Source organism: Pristis pectinata, chromosome 12, assembly GCF_009764475.1.
Source record: "Pristis pectinata isolate sPriPec2 chromosome 12, sPriPec2.1.pri, whole genome shotgun sequence".
NCBI classification, from domain to species: Eukaryota; Metazoa; Chordata; class Chondrichthyes; order Rhinopristiformes; family Pristidae; genus Pristis; species Pristis pectinata.
In genome coordinates, this window is record NC_067416.1 from 30,413,045 (window position 1) to 30,440,170 (window position 27,126).

Genomic DNA, 27,126 nt, shown 5'->3' on the forward strand with positions numbered 1-27,126 from the left:
GATTGTAAACTAGGTATTACTAATTTTGATCCTGAATGCAGTTCCATTAATTCAATCTAAAATACAAGAACAGTAGTCTTCATTAGGCACGAGCAGAATGCAAATAAATCACAGGGTATACATTTTAAAATGTGCAAGTTTTGTTTTGCAGCAGCTGAGTTGTTTTCATGTGATTTGATCATGTGGCTGATGAATTGATTATAATGGACAAATTAACAACCAACCTAACTGATGCACGGCAAGCAGAATTTGTCATACCCCCCTGAGAAAAATCACATAACCTTACTGACTGGAGCAGCAGGTTCAGGAGATTGTTTCGAGTACTCCCACATTAATTTCTTATGTTCTTATATTCTTTGCACATTTTAACATATGCTTTCAAATTAATTGCACTGTGCTTCCTATGCAAACAGACAATTGGATTGTGTTGAACTTGACAAGGCAACCTAAAGGGCTTCTGCACACCTCAATGCAGCAGCCAATCCTGTCCTGTGCTGGAAAGAATGAGCAAAAAATGCATCCTGAGGGCATCACATTCTTGCCACAAGTCATCATCAGCCAACATACCAACATGCATTTCATGCAATAATTATTGAACAACTGGAAATAGAACCCCAGCTTATTTTTCCAAGCAGTGGCACTATTACAAAACCACTGCAGTAGAAAGCAATTACCAGCATTGCCCATTTCCACTGCATTGAGGGTAAATGCATGCTGCAACTATTTTTTAAAATGCTGTTGGGAACCCAAACTCATTTTAGGAGTTATTAGAATGCACAACATAATGTAGTTTTAAAAACACAATTTTATTGATGCATAATGAGTCATTAATTAGATCAGTGAGCTATCTTCTATCTTTGGATAATGCCTAGTTCTCAATTATCTTTAACATATTGTGCAATTTTTCTCAAATTGTGTTTTCCAACAACTTCAAGTCATTGCTTATTAATTTGAAGGAGGAGACCATACAAACACTTACCTGTTCCAAATGAACTAAATCGATGGTCTGGGTTGCCTGTAGACTTCTCCAATTGGAACAGCCTCCAGGCATCATTCATTAGATTTTTCTCATGCTCTGAGTCAACAGCATTGACTTCTCTGTCTTTACAACTTGGGTCAAATAAAGGGCAGAGAAAAAATTGGGCAAACCTAAATTTAAAAAAAAAAGTTAGAGCAGGAGAGCACTAGTTCAAAACTTCAAATGCATTAGAAGATTAATCATCAGATCAGAAATCAATTTCCAAATGTTTTTCAATTTACCATCAGAATTACTTTGTGTTACTTTACTCCTTGATCAACATGGGAACACTGCTTAATAAAGCAACAACTACAAATCTGTACACTCACTGGGACTTCTTAGCTTGCATAAAATCACATCATCTCTCTCTTAGACTGTTCAAAACCATAGAATAAACAAACAATTCCCCATCCAAAAATCGCAGATTGCCATAGAAGTAAAAGGAGTGAAGGCTTTGATGCAAATCAAGCTGTTTGTCGTGGTTGATGTTGAGCTGCTTGAGTTTGTTGGTCAGAACTCCCCCAAGAAGCAGGAAGTATTCCAATCCACACTTGACTTGGAAATGTGGAAAAGCTTGAGTCTACCTGCCAGAATTGTTTGGAATTTTCAACCACATTATTTGTATTTGGTCCTATTATGTTTTAATCACCAAGATATTAATAGATAGGAGGGTAAATACCTGAAAGCTGGTACTGTCCTTAAGTGGCAAATAACATGTGCCATACACAGATCATGCTAGCAGACATCGCTATTTATGACGACATGATAGGAGGAAGGTCATCAATGAAACTGAAATTGGTTGACTTTGACGGATTCATGCAAGTATGGCACTAACCAGAAAAGTACTTTTCCCTTTATTTTCATTGAATTTAATTATACTAGCCTACTCCATGCTGTGCTGAATCAAATGTTATCTTGATATCATGAACAGTCATTCTCATCTCACCTCACCTGTGGAATTCAGCTCTTTACACTATACTTGAACCATAGGAAAATAGAACCAGAAAGCCTTGGAAGAACCTAAACTGTGAATGTGAGTATACAAGGTGAAACCAACTCCAAATTTATAACATGATTTCCATCTTGCAAGTTGTCCTGTACAGAAAACAGATCTCATCTTTTAAGCTTTCCAGCATTTTAATGTAAAAATCTGGGACAAGATACATGAGAATAAAAAGAAACTTTAAAATTATTAATAAACCATTATTTACCGGTTAAGTGCACCCTCCAAATGCTCATTTGATACATCAAAATAGTAGTTGGTATGTTCTCCGCTGGTGAATGCATTTGAGCTCCCTGCATGTTCACTGAGAAACTGATTATACTCATTCTCCTTTGGATACTTTTCTGTTCCCAAAAAAAGCATGTGTTCGCAGAAGTGGGCTAGCCCTGGTATCTCTTTGGGATCTGCCAAAGAGCCTGCAAATTAAAATGGAAAGTGAAAATGTAAAGCTATAGAGTCTACTGAAATTTCTGCATAATCCTGATCAATTTTCCCTTAACATATTAAAAAAAGGTATGATGATCAATTTTCTTTCCAAAATAAACAAAGAAATATGCACGTGGAATGACACTGCTAGATTGTTAAGGTGCTGCTTCTCTTAAAAACACTACAATTACACAGTACACTACAATTAGGGCAGCACAGTAGCGTAGCGGTTAGCGCAATGCTATTACAGCGCCAGCGATCAGGGTTCAATTCCCATCGCTGTCTGTAAGGAGTTTGTACGTTCTCTCGTGTCTGTGTGGGTTTCCTCCGGGTGCTCCGGTTTCCTCCCACATTGCAAAGACGTACACGTAGGTTAATTTGGGTTTAAAATGGGCGGCATTGGGCCGGAAGGGCCTGTTACCATGCTGTAAATAAAAAAAATTTTAAAAATTTTAAAATTTCAAGAAAAATTTACAAATTTCAGAAACACTACAATTACAAACTACTGATCTGTAGCAAACAATATTTTTATTCCAAGTTGCATTTTGTTCAAACAAAATAAAAATCAGCTAGATAACCTAGAAAATTTATGACCTTTGTTTTAAAATAGATGAAGTAAGAAAATTCAAACAATGGCACACTTAAGCAATGTTATATGTAATATAATTTCCATCCATTCCCCCCCCCCCCCAAAAACATCTTCCCTAGACATTTTTCTTTTGAAAAATAATGTTCTCCAAAACAATAAATTTTAGCAATTTAAATTGTAGATAGAGATTATCCATAGTTTTTGCTGAGTAGTAGACAAGGCCCTCACACGGTTTATTCTGTGGAGATTAAACTATATATGTTCAAAATCTCAGCACTACAGCAGGTAAGAACTCAAGTACAGGTGAAAAATTCAAATCCAATCACTTTGAAGGACAACATACAATCAGCTTATTCTCTTAAATATTCATGTAACTGCAAAATAATGACCACATGAAGAATATAGTTTATCAAAAAGTGGATCTAAAAGATTTTTTTTCCATTCAACTATTTAAGGGAATTAGGAAATTTATTATTTGATTTGAAATCGGCATTGTTAGGTCATACAATTGCGCTCAGTGCCCCAGGTTGGGTTAGGAAGAGAACAAAAGTATTCCAGCCCCCAGTTGCTCTCCTGGATGATTTTTGAAAGTAGAACAATACCAACAAGACAGGACTCAACTCATTTGCCCTTTTAAGTGAAATAATGTCGCCAATTCTGTGTAATCAAATGTAAAACAATTTGTGCTTTTGTAGAATAAGAATTGAAAAATGCTGGAAATACTAAGCATCTGTGGAGAGAGAAACAGTTAATATTTCCAGTCAATCACTCTTCATCAGAATCAAATCTGATCTGAAGTGACAACTGTTACTTTCTCCACAGATGCTGCTTGACCTGGTGAATACTTCCAGCATTTTCTGTTTGTATTTCAGATTGCCAGCATCTTTTTTTCAGCTTTTTGATTTGTACTTATGCAGTTCATATAAAACAAAGATTCTCACAGTGCTTCACTGAAGCAAATAATATTTAAAAAAAAGACTCCAACTATATTGAGCAAACAAGTTTAATCAGGAATGTGTTTCTTTGCTAAGTTTCTTGCAAAGAAGTCAAGACAGCATGTGGCAAGTAGATACTAAATCATCTGGTGGTGCTGCAAACCAGTTTCAAGTGTGAAGCAGCAGATGGCAGAGGTCATGTGCAGGAGAGGAGAGAGATGCACATTTGCAAACCCAGGTATAACATATTCAGGAAAAGAGGTAGAGCAGAGTTCAGAAAATTCAGTCTATTGAGAATCAGAAAAAATGTATGTTTTTATATACTTTATAGAGTTTAAGAGCATCATTATATACATTGTAATTTTGCATATAGTCCTTTATACTAACCAACTGAGAAAGCCATCTAAAACAGCATTAAAAACAATAAATAAAAAGAATAAAAGCAAATGAAGACCAAAGTTTAGCAATTAATAAAATGCAGGATTACCTGCATCCCAGCAGAAAATTCCAGCTTCCCTTATGAGGGGAGATTTTATTTGACTCATTTGACAGTGTGAAAGTGAATAAAAACTTGTTATACATTTAAGGAACTCCAGCATAGGCTACCTGGATGGTTAAGAATGGTGGGCCAAAGATAGGTGAGAAACACAAGAGGCCACAAAAAATGAAGTTGTTAAGACACAAAATGGTTAGAATATAGCGTGGAACAAGGCAAATAAAAATATTTGGTTAAGAAATTTAAGTTCTTAGTAAAAACACAAAAGGAAAGGCATGACGATGAATAGGAGTTGCTGTTGATAATTTAATACAAAATTCTGCTATCCCTATCTTTAATTTACAAAGCATAGATGATAGCAGTGTGGCCAGCAACGCACTGAATACTTGGATCTAGAAATGGAACAGACAAGGGTGAGCATTCTAATAACAAACAAATGGAAGTACGAAGTGCCTCAAAGCTTAAAGTGAGGCAATGATTGTGGTGGAAGATGTAGCATCCAAAATCAGCTTGGTCAAATGGAAAGCCAAGGTTTCTAATTGCCCAGTTCAACACATGAAAGTGATTGAGAGGAAGATGAAATTGAAGTCAAGGACTCGGACCTTTTGGTGGAGGCTAAAGATAACAGCTTAGATTTTTACTTTATATTTATCTAAGAAAAAATTATAGCTCAACTAAGACAAAAAAAACTGACAACATATGGTAACAGGAACATTAAGGTCCACAGAATTAGAGAATGTATCTTCAGCAAGACAACTGGTGGGAAAAAAAATTAAAGAGAAACAAAGGACTGCATATGCTGGAAAATCTAGATGAAAAACACTATGACGCTGCAAGAACTTAGCAGGCCAGGCAGCATCCATGGAGAAAAGCAGATGGTCAACATTTCGGATCAGGTCCCTTCTTCAGGGCTGAAGATAGGAAAAGGGGAAGCCCAATATACTGTATAGGAGGGAAAAGCAGAGCAGTGATAGGTGGACAAAGGAGGGGAGGTGTGGTGGGCACAAGGTGGTGATAGGTAGATGCAGGTAGGAGATAGTGATAAGGCAGGTACGGGGAAAGAGGGGAGAGCAGATCCACCGGAGGATGGCCCAAAGGTAAGGAGGAAAAAAGGGGGATGGGAAAAGTGAGAGGCTAGGAAAGGGAAGAAAAGTGGCATGGATGGGGGGGATTACTTAAAGTGGGAGAATTCAATGTTCATGTCGTTAGGTTGCAAGGTTCCAAGATGGAAAATGAGATGCTGTTCATCCAGTTTGCACTTGGACTTCTCCTGGCAGTGGAGGAAGCCGAGGACTGACAGATCTGTGACGGAGTGGGAGGGGGAGTTGAAGTGATTGGCAACAGCAAGATGCAGATCACAGTTACAGGTGGAGCGTAGGTGTTCTGTGAAACAGTCACCTAGTCTGCATTTAGTCTCGCCAATGTAGAGGAGCCCACACTTGGAGCACCGAAGACAGATTTACCTGCACCTCCCTTAATATCATATACTCCATTCACTTCACTTCAACTCCCCCTCCCACTCCATCACATCATTCCTCGGCCTCCTCCACTGCCAGGAGGTCCAACTGGAGGAACAGCACCTCATTTTCCATCTTGGAACCTTGCAGCCTAATGACATGAACATTGGGTTTTCCCACTTTAAGTAATCCCACTATCCATGCCTCTTCTTCCCTTTCCTAGCCTATTTTCTTCACCCCTCTTTTTTCCTCCTTACCTTTGGCCCATCCCCCAGTGGACCTGCTCTCCCCTCCTCCCCCCTTCCTGCCTATCACCACCTTGTGCCCACCCTGTCTCCCCTCCTTTGTCCACCTATCATTACTCTGCTTTTCCCTCCCATCTGTTGGGCTTCTCCTTTTCCTATCTTCAATCCTGAAGAAGGGTCCTGACCTGAAACATTGACTGCCTGCTTTTCTCTACAGATGCTGCCTGGCCTGCTGAGTTCCTCCAGCATCACAGAAGAAAAAAAAACTTCATAGGTGGCAACAACTAACTTCAGGTGACAATTTACTTCAGTTGTATATGCTCTTCCAATGATATATGAGAAAACATCATTAGTCTTAATATCACATACAGGGGTGCTAATTTGATAAACCAGTTGAAACGGTCTGCATTGGATTTAAACTTCACTTACGAATTTTTGTTTTCCAACATGCCAAATCAATTACAGATAACAGTAGTCGATTTGATCGGTTCAGTTTGAGGACATGGTGAACTTGTACACAAATGTGCATTATTTTCAACTTGCTCTAGAAATAATGTAATCTCCATTAATAATTAGCATGGAGATAAGTATAAAGAATAAGAACAATGAACACAAATGTGGTTTGATTGTTGAAAGTATAGCTTTGTTAACAATTTCAAGTTTAGCAAAATAGCAAGCACAAAAAGGAAATCATTAATTAAAATTAAGACAGAATAAAGAACTCTTAATACCAATGTGAACATCCAGAGCTGCAGAGGATTTGTCAGTAGTGGGATCATGAATAAGTAATACATGAATGCCATTGGAGAGTTCCAATCCACGATATTCACGTTTATCCTCTGGTGATTTCACAACATTGGTCACTATTCTCTTGATGGCAGCGTTAGTCATTCTCAGGTTTCTTGTTGGCTGCAGGCTGCAAACAGGAAACAGTCCATCACAAATATTGAATTACTGTATTTCTACTGCAAGAATAGTACTGAAGGAAAGGCAAACATGTTTATATCATGAATAGCATCTCACAATAAAAGTTCCATTGTCTGCAGACAGATTACTTGATGCATTCCTTCCAGGACAATTTTGATATAATTACAAGAATTTTTCATTCTATGGCAACTTTACTGAAATAATAAACCAGATCAATCCGAAACAAATATCAATCAATACATTGTTGCAATAATGAATGCTCATAGTCAACCAAGAATTATTCACAAACTAACTTGCATTTTCCAAGTTCTAAAGGAAGGAAGGAATCCAATCAGACAGCATGAGCTGAAACATCCAATTCAAGTTTGTGAAAGCAACATGCAACTTAACCCTACAAACCACAAGGTCCCAGATCTTTTAACCAAATTGATTCCTGAGAGAGACGTTAAGCAGAGTGGGCCATATTCTCCTGGATGCACAAAAATGAGCGGCTATTGCAACAAAATAAGCAGAATTTCCATTGTGACACAAGAGACTGCAGATGCTGGAAATCTGGAGCAACACACAAAAAGCTGGAGGAACTCAACAGGTCAGGCAGCATCTATAGAGGGAAATGGACAGTCAACATTTTGGGTCGAAATCCTTCGTCTAAATATAAGAATGAAGTTTCCGCTGGCTGGGGTGTCCAGAACTTTCTCAAATTTAGGGGTCAGCCATTCAGGACAGAGCATAAGAAGAAATTTCTTCACCAAAAGGATAATAAATCTTTGGAATTTTCTACTTACGAGGGCTGTGGAGGCTTAAGTCACTGAGTATATTCAAGGAAAAGTATTTAAGCTATTAAAGGGAATCAGGGAGTTTTTTTTCATTCAAGGGATTATGGGTTTTCCAGCTAAGACAACATTTAATTGCATGTCCATAATTGCCCTTAAGAAGGTAGTGGTGAGCTGCCTTCTTGAACTGCTGCAGTCCCTGAGGTGTGAGTTGCTGTGGGGGAGAAGAGTTCCAGGATATTGACCCAGCTCTGATGGAGGAACACGATACATTTCCAAGTCAGGAAATTAAGTGACTGCAGAAAAGTGGAGCTGAGGTAAAAGATCAACCATGATTTTACTGAATAGCAGAGCAGGCACAGGGGCCCAAATGGCCCATTCCCATTTCTATTCCTCGACGTTATAGGCTTAAGGTTCTCAGTTAATACTGATCACATCTTATCCTGGCCCACGAACTGGAGGAGACAGCACAACTGATATCACCACTCTAGGGCTGGCGATGGAAAAGTCAAGATTTCACAACTATTCATTATCCCAGTAACAGCAGCTGGAATGCATCAATTTATGGGGTTCAAGTGAGGTAGCATCTGATTTGATGCAATACTCCCATTTTGAATAATTCTCGACACCCATGTCTAGGTTCACTTTGTACAAGGATTGGATCCCTGCCCATGACAATCAACACCTCTGACATGGACTATTTTAAGGTACCAAACAGACTAATCGGTATTGCTCATTTCAGCCTCAAAGTGAAAAAATACTTTTAGAGCTTCACAAGAGCAAGAAGTTCATTGCACCAATGACAATAAACCAATCTGAATCTAGTATCCAACATAATTTAAAGAAAATGCTTTAAGTACTCATGATCAGTGAACTTTTGCCTAAACTGTAATACGTTACAGATTTAATATGTTTCAAACAAGTACAGGTGTAAGGAAATGAGATGAAGAAAGGAAAGAAAAAAAAGTTAGGTCCATCACAAGACAAGAGTGACTAAACAACAAAAGGAATGACAGCCAAAGACAAAATAGTGTTACTGAGTCAAATAAAGAATCGAAAAGGTAAGTCCAGAGCAAATTTAAATGACAGAATCCTTACCAAAGTCAACTGTCCAAGGACCTGTAATTGCTGAATTTGTGATTGAGTTCTAGAGCTTCACGGGAATAGATTGAAGCCAAGGACAGGGAATGGAGCATAGAATTATTTTAGGCAAATGTCCTGAATGGTATCATCAAATGGGTTGAATAGAGGCTTTCAGTAAAGCATTCACCCAATCTTGCACTTCGTCTCCCCAGATAAGAGGGCACCTCATCACATCTTGGTAATGTGAATAATGCTATTTTTTTGTTTTTTTTTAACTTGCCCATCATTATATTTTGCTTGTGCTATGATTCCTCCCCCTTGCTGCCCCGTCTTCAGAGTAGAGGCTGTTTTCCTGCCCCCTCTCTACTTTTTCCCTGCCTGTTCCTTCATGAAGCTTACTACAAAGGTAACAATGTCCAGTTGTGATCAAAAATCACTAACCTGAAATGTTAACTCTGTTTCTTTCTACAGAGATGCTGCCTGATCTGCTGAGTTTTCTCAGATTTTTTTTCTTTAGTTTAGATTACCAACATCCTCAATCTTGCAGCTTGTACAGAAGTGAGAATTAAGATTACCCTCCAAGTATTAAGCATCTCAAAGCAGTCCACATTAGGGCAAAGTTGCAATATCAACATTACACCCCTAATTAGAAATAAGATGCAAGAATAAAATAATTCCGGGAAAGCTCTCTGCATTAGTCAAACAAACTACATTAACTCAGTGAAATAGTGTGATAAAAATGCTTTCACCGTGTAAACGTGGCTGACAATGCCAACATTTATTGCCCGTTGAGAAAATGGTGTGGCATGAAAAGCCTTTACTTTAAAAATAATGCTGCAAAGAATAATTATTTCCTATGGTTTCAATAACATAATACCAGATTCAGATTGCAATTTCTTAACAAAAACAAATAATGGTGGAAAGACTCAACCACATCAAGCAGCATGTGGAAGGAAAAAGAAGTTAAAGTACTCTTTTGAAAAGAACTGGGAAAGAGAAAAACAAGTTAGTTTTCAGTGGGAGAGAAGGTAGAGGAGGAATGTTTCAAACGAGGGAAATGTCTGATAGGATAAATCCAAATGGCTTCATGGGTGGAGGGCAGTTATCAGCTTCTTTGTCTGTGTAATGTGTTTTAATTGGCAAAGTGATGGGACATGGCTAGCAGGCTAGACAATGTGGAAAAAATAAGGAAAACCAAGCCAACATGATGACAAGCAGAAATGGCCAGTTCTGATATAGGGGGAAAAAAAAGCTTCCCAATGTTTGTTATCAAGTCCTAAATGCTGCAATAGGCCCTAATGGAAATGAGGTGTTGTTCGTCAAGCTTACACTGGGCTTTGCTATTAAAAGTGCAGAGGGTGACAGACAGAAAAGTCAAAGTGGATAGTTTCTCTCTTTCCCAGTTCTGACAAAGAGTGCTGAACTATAATTCAGATATTTACTTTGTTCAAGTGTATTGTTGGTGCAGATCCAAAACTGCTTCATCCTAACAGAAATTGTAAATTTGTGCATCCATTATCAGTACAAGTACTTTATCAACTTCAATGTTAAGTCTAAATCAAGTCCTAATTCAATGAGCAGGAACAAAGAGGGTAAAAGAAAACAGCCAACAGGAGGATATTTATTTTCTTTCATCAAAGTGAAATATAATCACTGAGATGTCACGTTTTTGCTTCTTATGTGTCCAAATCGAACCACATGCACAAGGCTAGGACAGATAGCCGAACGTGGAAGCTGGTGGCTCTCATCTGTTGCAAATTTTTACGAGGCATCTTATAAATCTGGGGAGGGATGATGACAAATCTCTCACAAAAACCTGAAGACACCAAAAGTGTGATTTTTTTGCTCCATCATTACTTGTCGTTTCTCAGCTTGTACAGGATACACAATGCAAACAAGCATTCCAAATATCACATATGAAGAATTATGCAGAAGATTAAATCAGCAAATACTATTCCCACATTTGGACAATCAATTTAATTTTGATAAAAAGAAACTTCCCAAAACAATATTGATAAAGTATACAAGGCTTGGTCACAGGAAGCATTTAATGAAGAAATGATCACATCATAATGGAATAAAAGATAAACATTTTAAGTGACGATCACCAAATCCATGGAGAGCCTTCAAGACAGGACGATGAATTAGCCTTGCGTAGGACTGACAAGTGCAATGAGCTTTAAATTCCCTTTTTTTTGCAAACTGCACCTCCGTTAGCCACGTGTCATTGGATCCTATCGCTACACTGCAGTGGAAGTGAAAGCACTTGAGTAGGGACTTGGTGGTTGCAAACTACTGTTCGTCTTCGCGTAGCTCAATTACACTAAAACATGTCAGACACAAGAGGTGCCCGTTTTGTGCACTTTCACACTACGAAATTGATCAGAAATGCAAGAAAACGTAGACAGTTAAAAACAAAGACTTACTTCCTTGGAAAGGTTTGCGCATTAATGGCTCAGAGTGTGCAAACTTCTTAAAGTCCCCCACTCCAGAGGGAGCAACAATCACTCTCTAGATCGTTCAAACCTGTTGCACGTTCAGCTCAAGTTACCCCCCGGAAAACCTTGATTCCACCTGCAGCCAACCCTAACGTGACCCGGTGACCAGTCACTTCCCCGGGATAAGACCCCAGTGGCTGGTTATCCCAACGACAGAGCCTGGGGGGCTTCGCGGGAACCGGCCGTACGACATATCCGACCCAATGGATGACCTTCACCCCTCGGTTCGCCGCCACATGGCGGACGGAGGCCTGCGTCCCAACCTGCGGCCGCTGTCGAACTGCTGGATGGCGGGAGGGCCAAGCTCCCGCGATCCAACACAGCGGCCGCCCTTCTCCTTCAACCCTCCGCCATGCTTCTCACACAAACCCGGCCGGGGCCTGCAGCCCCGCACTTACCGCCGAGGCCGGCAGGAGAGCTGCAGGAGACGCCGCGCCAGCTGCATGTCCGCCCGCAACACAGCGCCGTGAGCCGGGGCCTCCGCCACCCCGCCCGAGTCGATCCACCGAGACCCGGGGAGGGGGAAGGTACCGTCGCCGCAATCTACTCACTTCAACCCCGCCGGCGAGCGTCCTTCTCCCACACCGCGTGTCCTGCCGAGCGGAGCGGCCCTCCTTCCGTCTGCGGCTCCTCACCGCCTGCGAGTGAGCGAGCACCGTGCGCGCCGCTCAGACGGCAGCCTGGGGCGCACTGGCTTTGCGGGTCGGGTCGGGCTAGGGGCCAGGCCGGGCCGGGCCTCCACCCACAGCCCCGCTGGTGTTAAAGGCAGAGCCCGCCTTGGGGGGGATTTATAACATCGTGCGGTGACATCACAATCCCTCTGATACCACACCGCACCTGCTGATGTCATCTCCATGGAACCTTGTTGCTCCACTCCCAGGGAGTTCACGGTCAGCACCAACAGGGCAGGTTCCTTCCCTCCCCACCCATCCCACCACACTTGGGACAATATCTGATAATGATGGTCCATGCACCGTGGGGGGGGGGGGAGGAAGAAGAAACTTTGCACTTGAGCCAACGTTGGTCTTATGCCTCCTCCTCGTTCTTTTCCATGGGCAACGGAAAGGGAAAAGGGCATAGTTAAGGTAAGGGCAGGACTGAGGGACGTTGTGAACCAGAAGAGATTGAAGGGATGAGGCAGGGGTGAAATCTGGGGAGGAGGATTACCTAACCAACAGCTACTAGGGTCTCTGTTCCACTGAATTGTAAGCAAGGTTACTGTTGCAGTGAATGGTTGTTCACCATCCTCTCCTGCAAAACGTGAGTGTTAATATGTTGCAATGTGTGTGACGTACCTTTAGTGTCCATAAACAGCTGTCAGGAATGTGTGTGTTAAGAGTTATAATCGTCTAATTATGTGATAGTGCACAAGAACGTTACTGTATATTTTGTTTGGTGAGCTTGGAACATGGGTGCATATGTGTGCACATTCAGTTGTACATTTGTAGAATTAAGGCACAAGAAAATGCAGATGCTGGAATCTGGAGCAATCTGACATCTTGTGTGTCGGTACATTTGTAGAAGATAGGGCTTGTTGGCCATGACATTAAAATACATCCTGAGCCAGGATATATAACATAATTAAGTGCAGAAGTAGCCCATTTGGCCCTTCAGATGTACTCTGTTATGGCTGATTGCCTCTGCTTCATTATTCCCATAATGTTTAATATTAATAAATCTATCAATCTCTGTTTTGAATGCAATCAATGACTGAACTTGCATAGTGCAGAGTTCAAAAGATTCTGTGAAGAAATTCTTCTTTATCTGAGTCCAACTTGTTGACTGTGACCACATGTGAGATTATTAAAATGCTTCCAGAAGCACGACCAGGTCCTTTAAACATTGTTACTGGTGCTATGCTCCCTTGGTCAACTGAAAGCAGAAAGGGATAAAGTCAGTGTGAGGGAAGGGTGCCTATATGAGGGACATGTTAGCCATCAAAGATTGTGGAAAGAAGAAAGGAAGAATACCTGGACCAGCAGATTCTTGCACTCTGCAAGGAAGAGGGTGGTTTATATTTTCATATTTATACTATTTCATATTTTCTTATGACACATCTCCTGGTTTTCAGAACAATGCCAGCAATTCCATATTCCTTATTTCCTTGTAACTTATTTTCTTTCACATGACCACCCTGATTCGCCGACCATCCACCTATGCCTACCAGCCAGCACATCTTTAGAATGTGGGAGGAAACCAGGTAATTATAGACCAGTGAGCCTCGCGTCAGTGCTAGGGAAGCTATTGGAGAGGATACTGAGAGATAGGATTTATGCACATTTGGAATAGCGTAGCCTGCTTAGGGACAGTCAGCATAGTTTCGTGCAGGGCAGGTCATGCCTTACAAATTGATTTTGTTTTTGAGGAGGTGACAAAGGTGCTTGATGAGGGTAAGGCAGTGGATGTTATCTACATGGACTTCAGTAAAGCATTTGACAAGGTGACTCATGGTAGGTTGATTCAGGAGATAAAAGTGAACCAGGGTGAATTGCAAGACTGGATTCGGAACTGGCTTGCCCACAGAAGATGGAGAGTAGGGGTGGAAGGCTGTTATTCTGGTTGGAGGTCTGTGACCAATTGTGTTCCACAAGGATCAGTGCTGGGACCTCTGTTGTTTGTGATATATATCAACGACTTGGATGAAAATGTAGATGAGTGGATTGGCAAGTTTGCAGATGACATCAAGATTGCTGGAGTTATGGACAGTATAAAGGACTATCAAAGAATACAGCGGGATATAGATCAGTTACAGATATGGGCGGAGAAGTGGCAGATGGAGTTTAATCCAGGCAAGTGTGAGGTGTTGCACTTTGGGAAGTCAAATTAAACAAGAAAGTATACAGTTAATGGCAGGCCCCTTAATAGTACTGAGGTACAGAGAGATCTTGGGGTCCAGGCCCATAGTTCACTGGAAGTGGCTACGCAAGAGGATAAGGTGGTAAAGAATGTCTGTGGCATGCTTGCCTTCATTGGTAGGGGTGTTGAGTATAAGAGTAAGGAAGTCATGCTGCAGCTGTATAAAACTTTAGTCAGAGCACACTTGGAATTGCAATTGGTTTATTATTGTCACTTGTACCAAGGTACAGTGGAAAAACTTGTCTTGCATACCGTTCATACCGATCAATTCATTATGCAGTGCATTGAGGTAGTACAAGGTAAAATAATACAGAATGCAGAGTAAAGTGTCACAGCTACAGAGAGAGTGCAGTGCAGGTAGACAATAAGGTGCAAAGTCATAAATGAGGTGGATTGTGAGGTCAAGGGTGGAGTATTGTGTGCAGTTTAGGTCACCCCATTATAGGAAGGATGTGGAGACTGTGGAAAGGGTGCAGAAGTGGTTTACCTGGATGCTGCCTGGATTAGAGTGTATGAGCTATAAGGAAAGGTTGGACAAACTTGGGTTGTTCTCCCTAGAGCGTTGGAGGCTGAAAGGAAATATAATTGACGTTTTTAAAAATGATGAGAGGCATAGACAGACAGTCAGAACCCTTTATAGTAGTATAAAGGCGATGTCAACAATGGTGCAGCACCAAAAATAAGTCTCCAGTGCAATTTTCAAACTCATTGTTCTGGGGGAAAAAAACGTTTTATTTATTCGTAGAACATCGGGCTTTTACTAACCCTGCTTCTGCTGAAATCATGATATTTAAACATCAACATTTAAATCATATTTGCTGTCCTTACAGAAATTTGTAACCTCCTGAAACCTTAAATACAGGCTTACGTCCCTGGATTGCTTTGTCCATGTGGTTACTCTCAGCTTCCAAGTCTCAGAATCATTCTAGCCACTGCCCATGATATCTACCAAATTTTACCAGGACCATTCAACTCCAGATTACCATGACTTTGGTCCAAACATGGACCAAAAGGTAGAATTGCAGAAATGGGATTAGAATGACTCACTTCTACGTCAAGGCAGCATTTGACTGAGTGTAGAATCAAGGAACTTTGGTAAAACTGCAATTAATTAGCAGCAAGGGAAAAATACTACAATGGGTGGAGTTGTACCTCATACAAAGGAAGATAGCTGTGGTTGTTGGAGGTCAATCCCCTTGCCCCAGCCCCAGATCATCATTGGATCAGTTCCTCAGGGCAGTATCCTACACTCAACCATCTTCAGCTGCTTCTTCAATGACCATTCTTCCATCATAAGGTCAGAAGTGGGAATGTTCACTGATGATTGCACAATATTCAATTTCATTTACAACTCCTGTACAAATGAAGCAGTCTATGCTTGCATACAGCAAGGGGTAGATAACATTCAGACATGAGCTGATAAGTGGCAAGTAACACTGTGTCAGAAAAGCACCATGCAATGACCATCTCCAACAAGACAATGCCTAACCACCTAGCCCTGACATTCAATAGCATTACTATCACCCGGTCACCCACCAACAATATCCTGCGGGTCACCACTGACCAGAAACTCAATTGGACCAACCAAATAAATATTGTAGCCACAAGAATGAGATCACAGGTTGGATATCCTGCAATGAGCAGCTTCCCTCCCAACACCCCAAAGGCCCTCCACTATCTATGAATCACAACGCAGGAGCATGTTGGAATATTCTCTATTTGTCTGGATAAGTACAGCTCCAACAACTAAAGAAGGTTGACACCACCCATGACAAACCAGCCCACTTGATAGGCACCCTTTCAACCATCCTAAACATTCAATCCTGCCACCACCAATGCACAGTGGCTTTAGTGTGTGCCATCAAGAAAATGCATTGCAGTTACTTGTCCAAGTTACTCTTCAGCATTTCCCATATCTAAGATCTCTGTCATCAAGGAAAGGGCACTAGGTTCATGGGACCACCACCACCTGCAGATTCTCCTTCAAGTTACATACTATCCTGACTTGGAAATATGTGGCCAGTCCTTCAACATCACTGGATCTAAATCCTGAAACTCCTGACCCAACAGCATTGTCAGGGTAGCTTCGCCAGAAGGACTCCAGCAGTTCAAAAAGGCGGCTAATTGCTACCTTTTCAAGAGAAAATAGGGATGGGCAATGAATGCTGACCTAACCAGCTGGGCCCAGATCCCAGAAAATGAACAAATAATACAAATGTCCTGAAGAGTAAGAGTCGATTTCTTTGAAGGATACAAAGCTTTTATGAGGTTTGATAGGGTAGATTCAGAGATGATGTTTTCTCTGGCTCATGTGTCATCTCATCTCATCTTAAGGACTCAGATGAAAGATCACCCACAGTGCAGTGAATCTTTGGAATTGTCTACCCAAAAATCAATGGATTTTTGGATATTAAGGGAATCAAGTGATACCAAGTTACTGGAGGTAAGTGGACCTGTGGTAAATGATCAGTAATTACCTTATTTAATGGAGGAGCAGGTGTATGGGGCCAAATGGCCTATTCCTTACATTCTTATTGGAGCTTCCAACATTTGCACAAATGCAATAGGGAAATCATTGTGTTTCTCTGCAAGTTAACCTGTTTCTTCCACAGTTTCATTTAAACAGTACTCAAATATATATCATCATGAAGTGCTGTTCTTACCCATTTGAGAGACACTCAACAAGACAGAAATATTGAGGACTGTGCTTTGATTTTATTAATTTTTAATTGTTCAAAAGGGTAATTATTACCATATAACTTTCTGGACATTAAAACTACTTCTACAAATATGGAGTTACAATGATTCAGAGTATGATGCAGTATATTTTCCTAAACTTAAAGTCAGCACTTTGTGTTGTTTACCTCCTCTTTATCTCATCTTCCTTGCACTTTATTTTGATGTCTGTACATGATTTGGCATTGAATTATATATTCTAACATGCACTTTGCTCTCTGTACATGATTTGGCATTGAATTACATATTCTAATATGTACTTACTGGTTTAGACTCAGCATGGTTCAGGAAGGATTCTTCAGTCTAATTAGTTAAGGAGAAACATTACTGCTGGTTTTGTTCACGCAGGTCTCATGCACCCTGTTGGGGGCACGTATCCTTTTGGTTCCCATATTACCACTGAAAAGTGTAGTGAAAAGGATCATAGACAAGAGTAAGACCCAATTATGTGGTCACTGATGATCCAATTACTCTTGTGAATGAAAGAGGGCTTTAACTTCAGCAATCTTCTCCTCATAAAACATTGAGGAAACACTGAGAAAACATTGGGAAGATTTCCCAAAGCAGTGGCTAACATGCCATCCTCTTCCCTGGACAGAAAAAGGGCATCAAACAGGACACCTAAACAAGCTTACCCACGGCTTTAAGAAGGCATGGGAAAATCTTTTTTAAATGAGCAAAGTATGAGTCTAGTCTCACAGCAGTTGTTCCCTTCCATTGAAATCAATGGGGAAACACTACTTTCATCTCCTGAGACAGCATAGAATCAGGTGAGCGCTCAATAAGTAGTGGATAATTAATATGACTTCTGACTCTTGTTAAAGTCTTTCAGCTCAGTGGTGGAGCCACAGCCTAGAGATGTGCAAAATTTGACATACATAGAAGTGTAAACATTACTGTCATTTGTGCAGATTAATATCAGTGAACACCCCAGTCTTGCTATCGTTATTTGCACAAAATCCAAGCTTAAAAATAATGAGCATTGAATGCTGTTGCTGATGATCACTAAATACAGACCATATTCTTTTCATTTGCAATTACGATGACACTAATGTCATTAAACAGATTTAAGTTTTTTAAATGACAAAAAAAAACAAAGTTTTTTTATTTTGTATTACACCATGGTTATGTATAAACTATGCTGTTTGTGAATTATCGGCGATATTTATTGGAGATAATGAGTTGGTTGTTCCTTGTTAATCACTTTGCAACAGGATATGCAAAATGTCTTGCATTTGAGTCAGCATTTTTCAAAGGGTTAAAAAACAACAACAAAGTGGCAAGACCAGACAATTTTCTTTCTTTACCTCAGTTTACAGCCTTTGAATAAGGAAACTTTTCCTTATCTCTTCCCTTGGTATCTTGCTGCTGATTTTAAATTGATAACTGCTTATCATTAAGTGGCCAAGTAGTGGAAATAGCCTTCAGAATTTCAAAACAATTACACCTCTTAACCATCCTTATTTCAAGATCATTATTCTTTGTATCCTAAATATCTCCCATGTATGCATGTGCTGCTCATTCATCATCTCAACCCTTATTGAACTACAATAGCCTGGAATTTACTGAGTATAGATCACCACCTGTACACGCAATTAAGTTATGCAATTGACCTGCACTTATCTTGTGCATATTCATAAGGAGGTAGTCTGAAGCACCTGGGTCTTGCCTGGGTCTGTAAAAAGGAAACAAGGATAAAATTATCCTGAACACTCTTGCACATATCCTGCTCTTTCTCACCCCAAGCACAAGTCAAGTCATATTCACAAGTACGGTGAGATACAGGTACGATGAAAAACTTGCTTGCAGCAGCATCACAGGCACAAGGTGCAGACAACACACAGAACATAAATTATACCAGACAATTTAAAAAACGGCTGTGCAAAACAAGACATAACGCAAAAAAAAGTCAGAGACAACTTCACAGTAGTGCAAGAGGTGGTTCAATGTGTTCCATTGCTGAGGTAGGGTTAGGGTTGTGCCGGTTGGTTCATGAACCTGATGGTTGGAGGAAAGTAGCTGTTCCTGAACCTGGTGGTGTGGGACTTCAGGCTTCTGCACCTCCTGCCTGATGGTAGCAGCGAGAGGAGGGCAGACCTGGATAGTGGGGATCCTTGATGATAGATGCTGCCATCTTGAGGCAGTGCTTCCTGTAGATGCTTTCAATAGTGGGGAAGGCTGTGCCTGTGATGGACCAGGCTGTGTCCACTACTCTCTGCAGCCTCTTGCATTGAAATTGCCATACCAGGCCATGATGCAGCCTGTCAGGATACTTTCAACAGTGCATCTGTATAAGTTTGTTAGAGTATTTGGTGATATGCCAAATCTCCTTAACCTTCTAAGAAAGTATAGGTGCTGGCATGCCTTCTTTGTGATTGCATCTATGTGCTGGGCCCAGGACAGATCATCCGAGATGGTAACACCCAGGAATTTGAAGCTGCAAACTATCTCCACCTATGACCCACCAATGAGAACTGGTACATGGTCTCCCAACCTCACCTTTAAGAAGTCAATGATTAGCTCCTTGGTTTTGGCTTTGTTTTATTGCAGCACCACACTCCTGTATGCTGACTTATCACCACCCATGGTTCAGCCAACCACAGTGGTGGTGCTGGCGAATTTGTAGATTGTATTGGAGCTGTGCTTAGCCACACAGTCGTGGGTGTAAAGAGTAGAGCAGGGGGCTAAGCATGCAGCCTTGAGGTGCACGTGTTGATGGTCAGTGAGAAGGAGATGATGTTACCGATCCAGACTGATTGTTGTCTGCCAATGAGGAAGTCAAGGATCCAGTTGCAAAAGGAGGTACAGAGGCCCAGGTTTTGGAGCTTGGTAATAAATTTGGAGGGGATGATTGTATTCAAGGCTGAGCTGTTGTCAATAAACAGCAGCCTGATGTATGGTCCAGAACAGAGTGGAGAGCCAATGAAATAGCATCTGCTGTTGACCTGTTGCAGCGATAGGCAAATTGAAGGGGATTTAGGTCATTGCTGAGGCAGGAGTTGATTCATGTCATAACCAAATTCTCAAAGAACTTCCTTATGCTGGTTGTAAGTTGTACCAGATGGTAGTTATTGAGCCAGGTCACCATGCTTTTCTTGGACACAGGTACTATAGGTGCCTTTCTGAAGCAGGTGGGAACCTCAGGCCGTAGAAGCAAGAGACTGAAGATGTCCTTGAATACACCAGCAAGTTGGGCTGCACAGATCTTCAGCACTTGGCCAGGTATGGGCCAGACCCTTTTCATGAGTTCACCTTCTTGAAGGATGCTGTGATGTCAGCCTTGGATATTGAGACCACAGGGTCATCAGGAGCTGTGGGGGCTTGTATAGGTGTCATGATTCTCCCTCTCAAAGCGTGCATAGAAGGCATTCTCCAGCAGTGATGTGTCATTGCCATTTATGCTACGCAGTTTCACTTTGAGTTTAAATGAGGAAGAGCAACCTCTTCTTCCTCATTTAAGACCTTTCAAGCCACTCTTAACGATATTTTTAAAACTAACCCTCATTAACTTTTATTTTGAATTCCTTATTGTCATATGACACTTAATTTAGCAATTGTAAATATTTTTCAATTTTAAAAAATGCTTTGTATATGCAAGATGTTTACTCTTTGCTAATGTTCTTAGGTGGACTAATGTCACATACACGAGTTTGTAAAGCTTAAAAAGCATTCCTTCACGTACAAATACAAACCTCAACTGAATGCAGATTTAAACAGAATCTTCCTTTACATCTCAAGGTGTTGTTTATAAAATGTTTCCCCAAAAGGAAATAAAGGTTGCACAACGGCTAAAAATATGACAGTTAAAGTGAATTACCACATCTCATGGTCCGGCAGCATTATTTAGACTCGTTTTTTCATTTTAAAAATCTATATAAGTTGTAGGTACATGTTACAAGCTACTTCCGGGTAAATACTCCCTTATCAATATGGCTACCAGAAGACCCCGACTTGATTCCTGCTGCATGGCAGCAACACCAAGACCTCCCGGCATGCTTCATGACCAAAGGCAATACCGACCAATCCTAAGGGAAGCAGACCTCGGTAAACTCTGATTGGACGAGGCTCACGGAAGCGCAATTTTTGAATGTGCGGCTCAGCTTGGCCGCGGGATGATCGATAGGTCGGAATTACTTCGTGTGAATTTTCGGCGGCTGGGAAATAATTTCTGCAGATTTTATTCAAGAGATCTGATAACTTCAGTTTTGGTAAGCTTAATTCTGGTTATGTGCTCGAAACAACCAATAGGGAGTCTCCCGGTCTGACTAGCGATCTGGAGTTTGCGACCGCCTTTCGTGTGTTTAAATCATTGGTAAACTTGTACAAAGTCTGAGACCAACGGTGTGAGTTTCATAAATTGTAAGGTGGTCTCTGTCCTGTCTTCTTCCCCATTTTAAGATAATGTGACAGTATTGTGGCCACGCGTCTTCAACTTTTTAAAGGTACAAGTTTGTTTATTTAAGAAAAATAAGTCTTATTCCGGGGCGAGAGAGCAAGTGTTCAATAGACCCGACTTTCTACTGCGTGGCCGCCCGCCTTCGTTCCATATTACAGATTGTTGAACTATACCTTGTTCATAGGTAGCATTTGCAATGGTGTAAAAAGTCCGTCAACATAATCCAAGGATCTGTAACTTGAATCTGAGGATTTTAAATTTGGCAGTCGTAACTTTTCAATTCCCCAATGACGGTAAACGTCCATTTTAGAAAAAGACCACACTTTGGTGAGGTGTTAAATGCCTTTTTTTGGCAGCTTGCGAACCGTTTTGTTTATGCTCTGCTCTTTTCTGCCTAAACGTTGTAGAAATATTACAGAGTGCCCACATGATATAGAATATATATTTAAATCAGATCAAAAAAAATCTAAACAAAACTTTTATTTAAATCACCTGAAAAAAACGAGGTTCCCGTTTTTTGAGAAATGCATTACTTCTTTCAATCGAGCGTTTAGTTTTAATTTGTTACTTTGTGAAAGCACCAACTTGACTAGCAAAAGATTTCTTTATAACGGGGCTAAGTGTAATCCTTGCTTAAATTTATTTAGCAATCACTGGACATCTTGTTCAAAGAAAACTTTTTTCTGCGATGCGCATGTCATTTTTTTTTAATTTTCCTCATCTTCGGTCTTGGAACCTTGCAGCCTAACGGCATGACATTGAATTCTCCCACTTTAAGTAATCCCCAGCCCACCATGCTTCTTCTGTTCTTCCCTTTAGTAGCCTATCTTTTTTTCTCCCCTTTTTTTCCTTTCTCTCCTTACCTTTAACCCATCCCCCGGTGGATCTGCTGTCCTCTCCTCCCCCGCATCTGCCTATCACTATCTCTTACCTGCAGCTACCTATCACCACCTTGTGCCCACCCCACCTCCCCTCTTTTGTCTGTTTTTTCCCTCCTAAATATTGGGCTTCCCCTTTTCCTATCTTCAGTCCTGAAGAAGGGTCCTGATCCAAAACGTTGACCACCTGCTTTTCTCCACGGATGCTGCCTGGCCTGCTGAGTTCCTTCAGTGTCATAGTGTTTTTCATCTAGATTCCAGCGTCTGCAGTCCTTTGTTTCTCATTTTTAAAAAAATTTCTGCGTAGTGTTTTGAAATCGTGGTCACTTATGCACTAGGCGATATTGAGCAAATGTTCATTGACCACTGAAAGTACCATCGGCTGTTAAGTGGTCGATCAAGGATGTTTTTGGGAGAGATTCAGAAAATTCTGCAACAGTGCTGATCGTCACAAATTATCAGGCTTCTCAGAACTTCAATAAAAGGAGACAGTAAATAAAAGCATAAGTACTGAATTGCCCAGCCTTGCACATGGGATTAAATGTGTAAATTAAGGGGTTCTCTATGCACATTAAATATAGGTACTTACTGTAAACTTTTTCTACTGTAAGGAGAAGAGCCCTAGGTTCTCTCATCTCTACGGTGTTGCATCTTTGGTATCATTCTGGTAATCTTTGATATCTCCCTATTTTGACTACATTACTGTGTGGCACATAAAAAGGGACATGATATTCCAGCTGGAGCCCACCCACTGGTTTTCTTTTAAGACTCAGCATAATTTACATGTTTTGCAGCTCTGTGCATAAGGCTAGTTTTTTTTAACTATCTTCTTAATGTGTCCTTTGATCTTCAAATATTCATCAGTACCTTTTGTGCCATTCAGCCTCTCTTGGTCTCCACCCTATCACAGAGGTTCCCTTTGTTTTCTCCACCCCTCCTCTGAAACTCTACATGTTCATTTCTAGCTCAACAAACTATTTGCTGGAGGAACTCAGCTGGTTGAGCAGCATCGCGGGGGGGGGGGGGGGGGTGTTGGAATTGTCAATATCTTGAGTTGAACCCCTGCTTGGGGCTGATGAAAGGTTTCAACTGGAAACATTGATGATTTCTTCTCCCACACCCCCCCCCCCCCCCACCATGCTTCTCGACCCGCCGAGTTCCTCCAGCAGATTGTTTGTTGCTCCAGGTTCCAGCATCTACTGTCTCTTGTGTCTCTATATTTTTCTCACTGCCTTGCTCTGAAGAAAGTCATCCTGAAGCATTACCCTGTACTTCCCTCTCAGCAGAGGTTGAGTATGATCTGCTGAGTATTTGCTCTTTGATCAAACACAACTTTTCATCTGTCAGATTAGTGCTGGCCATTATTTTATGAATCCAGATTTTGCAATCCTTCAATCTGAGGAGGTTTTCAAAAGTATAGTCTTAGCCTGAACTATCTCCATACATCCTTCAATGGCCAAAGAATACAAGAAATAAATACAAGAACTAATTGTGTCATTCAACAAAGTTGTGAATTGTGATTTTCTTTGACTTTACATTTTCCACCTGATTTTTTTTTTCCCTATATTCCCTGGATTCCAGATCATTCTCAGCCTTGAATGTACTCAAAAAGTGAACATGCACATTTTTCTGGAGCAAGAAATTACAATAACCCTGAGTAAGGACGTTCCTCAATCCATGTTCAACCCTTTGGCATGAGACTGTGCCCTCCAATCCTGGTCTCTCCAGCCAAGGCAGACATCTCCCTCTCTGCATTAACATGGCCAAGCTTCTTCAGGGTCTAGTATTTCAATGCAATCACATCTCATTCTGTGAACTCCAGAAATGTGGACCTATTCTGTTCACTTTCTTCATGTCAATCCACTCATCCCAGGAGCAATCCTGTAAGTCTTCATTGCATTGTTTCCAAAGCATGTTAATTTTTCTTGCTATAAAGGAGCTTATGATATCCATCCAGAATGGGTGATTTTTCTGCTTTTCATTTTTATTACCTACTCTCCATCAATTTTTATCTTGTCCAATTTCTTTACTACATCCTCTTTTACTGTAACACTGATAGCAGCCTCTCCTTTACTGCAGACTGATGCACTTTCTCCTCCTATTAAACTGAGGCATAAACAACTCCAGATGTTTGGTATCAAGTTTGTGCATGGAAGGTGGCCCTTTGGCTTACAGCGCAAGAAGTCATCACAGATATCCTAACCTTAGCTGGTATCAACAGTGGTGAGGGTATAAATGAAAAAGATTTATTGTTGCCAGCAGTAGTAATTTTTGAAAACCAAGTCTGGGACCCAGTTAAGTAGAAATTCCTTGTTTGATCAGGAATGTGTCATCCTGCATTTCAGAAAAATCCAACATTTTTAGCCCTTTGTATCCATAGTGTTTGGAGTGTGATGTCCACACATGGAAGAAGTAATGTTTAGTGTTGTTATTACTGATTTGCATATATTTGCATTTTCCATCTAAAATCTTACCTTTTGTCAACTTGTTCCATTTTAAAAATTCCTTTGCCCACAAATGGCTATTGTATCCCCAAGCTGTGCCAAGGTCTAGTTTTTTAACAATGTGTCCTGACCTATTAATTTTTCTTATGACTGATGTGGATAATGACTTCCAATGATTCATGAAACATAAATACCTGTAAACAGTTTTAACATTACAGTAATAAGCCAGTTTGCGTGATATATATGTGCTTGGCGTTAAATCAGGTTAATGGCATCAACCTGCAGCCATCCACATTGAAATGCATATATCTACAAAACTTTTTTCCCCTAACATATCGAGGTCAACCTTTCAGTCTATTCAGTTCCACTGAAGTCCTAATTACTGTATACTCCTATCTGCAAATATAAGTATTTCCACAAGGCTCTCATTCAAATCAATATTAGTGAAGAGCAGCAGTCAGATTGTGGATTTCTGTGAGGTTCCACAGATGACAAGAATCTATAATTAATAACCAACCTCTGACAATATAAAGGTAGCCACTGATGTTTATGCTTTCTGTTCATAATATGCATTGGTTCATTTATAAGATAAGATGTCTTTATTAGTCACATGAACATTGAAACACACAGTGAAATGCATCTTTTGCATAGTGTGTTCTGGGCACAGCCCGCAAGTGTTGCCACGCTTCCGGCGCCAACATAGCGTGCCCGCAACTTCCTAACCCGTATGTCTTTTTTTTGGAATGTGGGAGGAAACCGGAGCACCCAGAGAAAACCCACGCAGACGTGGGGAGAACGTACAAACTCCTCATAAACAATGGACGGAATTGAACCCGGTTCACTGGCGCTGTAATAGCATTGTGCTAACTACTACACTACCATGTCTGCCATTAGCTGATTTATAGTTCACGTCTAATTCCTTGCTTTTGCTCCATATCCTCACAATGTCCTGTTCTAAACAAATCTATCAATCTTGACAGCCCCAGTATTCCTGGAACCTACTGCCTTCTGTGGAAATGATTTCTGGATTTCTACTGTAATTCATGCAGAAAGGTTTTTCTGTAAATAGCCCAAGGCTTAAGTTTACATCCTTTCATTCTTGATTTTGTTTCCTGTTCCCCATTATATTTTAAAAAAAATGCTTATTTGAGTCCTATCACTCTAAATACAAAAGAGAATTGTATAAGCAAGCATCTTTAACTCACTAAGAGACATCTAGCTTACAGTTAACAAAAAAAGTATCTATGCTTGGGGATTGACCAACATTTGTAATATCAACAAACTGTGAATTTGTGAAATGTGAGAACTTGCAAATATGTTCTTTAATACATTTCTCTCTTGCACAGGTATTGTTCTAAACCAAGACCAACATGTCATCCCAAATCTCTTTGAGTAAAAAAGAAGAAAAGGCCAAGAATATACAAGTGGTTGTACGATGCAGGTAAGTCTTGTTATACCCTTCTGCCGGTCATGAGAGAAACAAATCTTAATTGTGTTTAACAATTGCTGCAATTAGTCGTGCCCAAATTGCAGTGTGTCATTGAGTTGTGTTAGATTATGGCAAGCCTGTTTTACAGAGTTTGGTTGTAAGGACAAAAATTGATGGCAAGTTCAGATCAGCCATGAGTTTAGTGCCAGAGCGATCTCAGAATCACTTGGCCTACTCGCACCCTTGTTTAATTTTTTATTTTTTATTAAGGGAAATAATGGCTTTGAGGCAGGATGTTTTAGGGGCAAAAAAGCCACAAAAAAAATGTTTTTCGTTTAAAACTCCTAAGAAAGGCATAATGGATTTGCTACTCAAGGTGAATTTGTGGTACAGCCATATGAGCAAGAAGGTACCAAGCTTGATTCTTGGCTTGTGCTGAATTTGTTGTTCCTCGTGGGTCTCCAATCCATGAAGCCTCATTGTGCTCTATCTACATTGTACTCCATCATTACATGTACCCTTCCTGATTAGAAGAACTGTTAATAATCAACAATATTCTGTTTCTGGCTGAGCTATGGACAGCACTGGAGACCAAGGTCTATGGAGCCACATTGTAATACAAGTCAATCATGCACATCTCCTTGATCTAGTGCTAGGGGTAATGTGTTTAAAATTAACATTTGAAAATCCCAGGTCAGTGTCTTTTGCAGAGGAGAGAAGAGAAATTTTCATTTGGAGGGGAAATGAAGAAGTTAATTGAGTTTTGCTTATGAAGGCTGTGAGATGCCTATTTGCTGCTACTGATCTGTAACCATCAGTGTGGTATTCTACATGTCATCATGTAGAAATCAATCCACATTTAAGATGGGGTTTTGTCTTTTCTGGGTTGTATGGCATATTGCCACAGAATTTCAAGAGCTATGTTTTTTCTTAAAAA

At 40.5% G+C, this 27,126-nt stretch overlaps 2 protein-coding genes across 5 annotated transcripts in view; one reads left to right on the forward strand and one right to left on the reverse strand.

Annotated features, from left to right (window-relative positions):
* The window catches only part of ide (insulin-degrading enzyme), a 96,103-nt gene extending 83,740 nt beyond the window's left edge, over positions 1 to 12,363 (reverse strand). Inside the window, exons 1-4 of one of the 2 annotated variants that reach the window (XM_052026896.1) lie at positions 12,002 to 12,363; positions 6,901 to 7,085; positions 2,230 to 2,437; positions 980 to 1,149 (exon numbers count right to left, since the gene is read on the reverse strand). In XM_052026896.1, coding sequence (XP_051882856.1) covers positions 980 to 1,149; positions 2,230 to 2,437; positions 6,901 to 7,060 — 538 coding nt within the window. In that variant the 5' untranslated portion in view covers positions 7,061 to 7,085; positions 12,002 to 12,363. The other variant, XM_052026895.1, reaches the window with a different exon arrangement.
* kif11 (kinesin family member 11) overlaps positions 11,842 to 27,126 on the forward strand; it is a 41,407-nt gene continuing 26,122 nt past the window's right edge. Inside the window, exons 1-2 of one of the 3 annotated variants that reach the window (XM_052026893.1) lie at positions 11,842 to 11,977; positions 26,107 to 26,201. In XM_052026893.1, the coding sequence (XP_051882853.1) occupies positions 26,131 to 26,201 (71 nt within the window). In that variant the 5' untranslated portion in view covers positions 11,842 to 11,977; positions 26,107 to 26,130. Of the gene's footprint in view, positions 11,978 to 20,995; positions 21,251 to 21,354; positions 21,485 to 26,106; positions 26,202 to 27,126 lie in introns of those variants that run through there. The other 2 variants (XM_052026891.1, XM_052026894.1) reach the window with 2 other exon arrangements.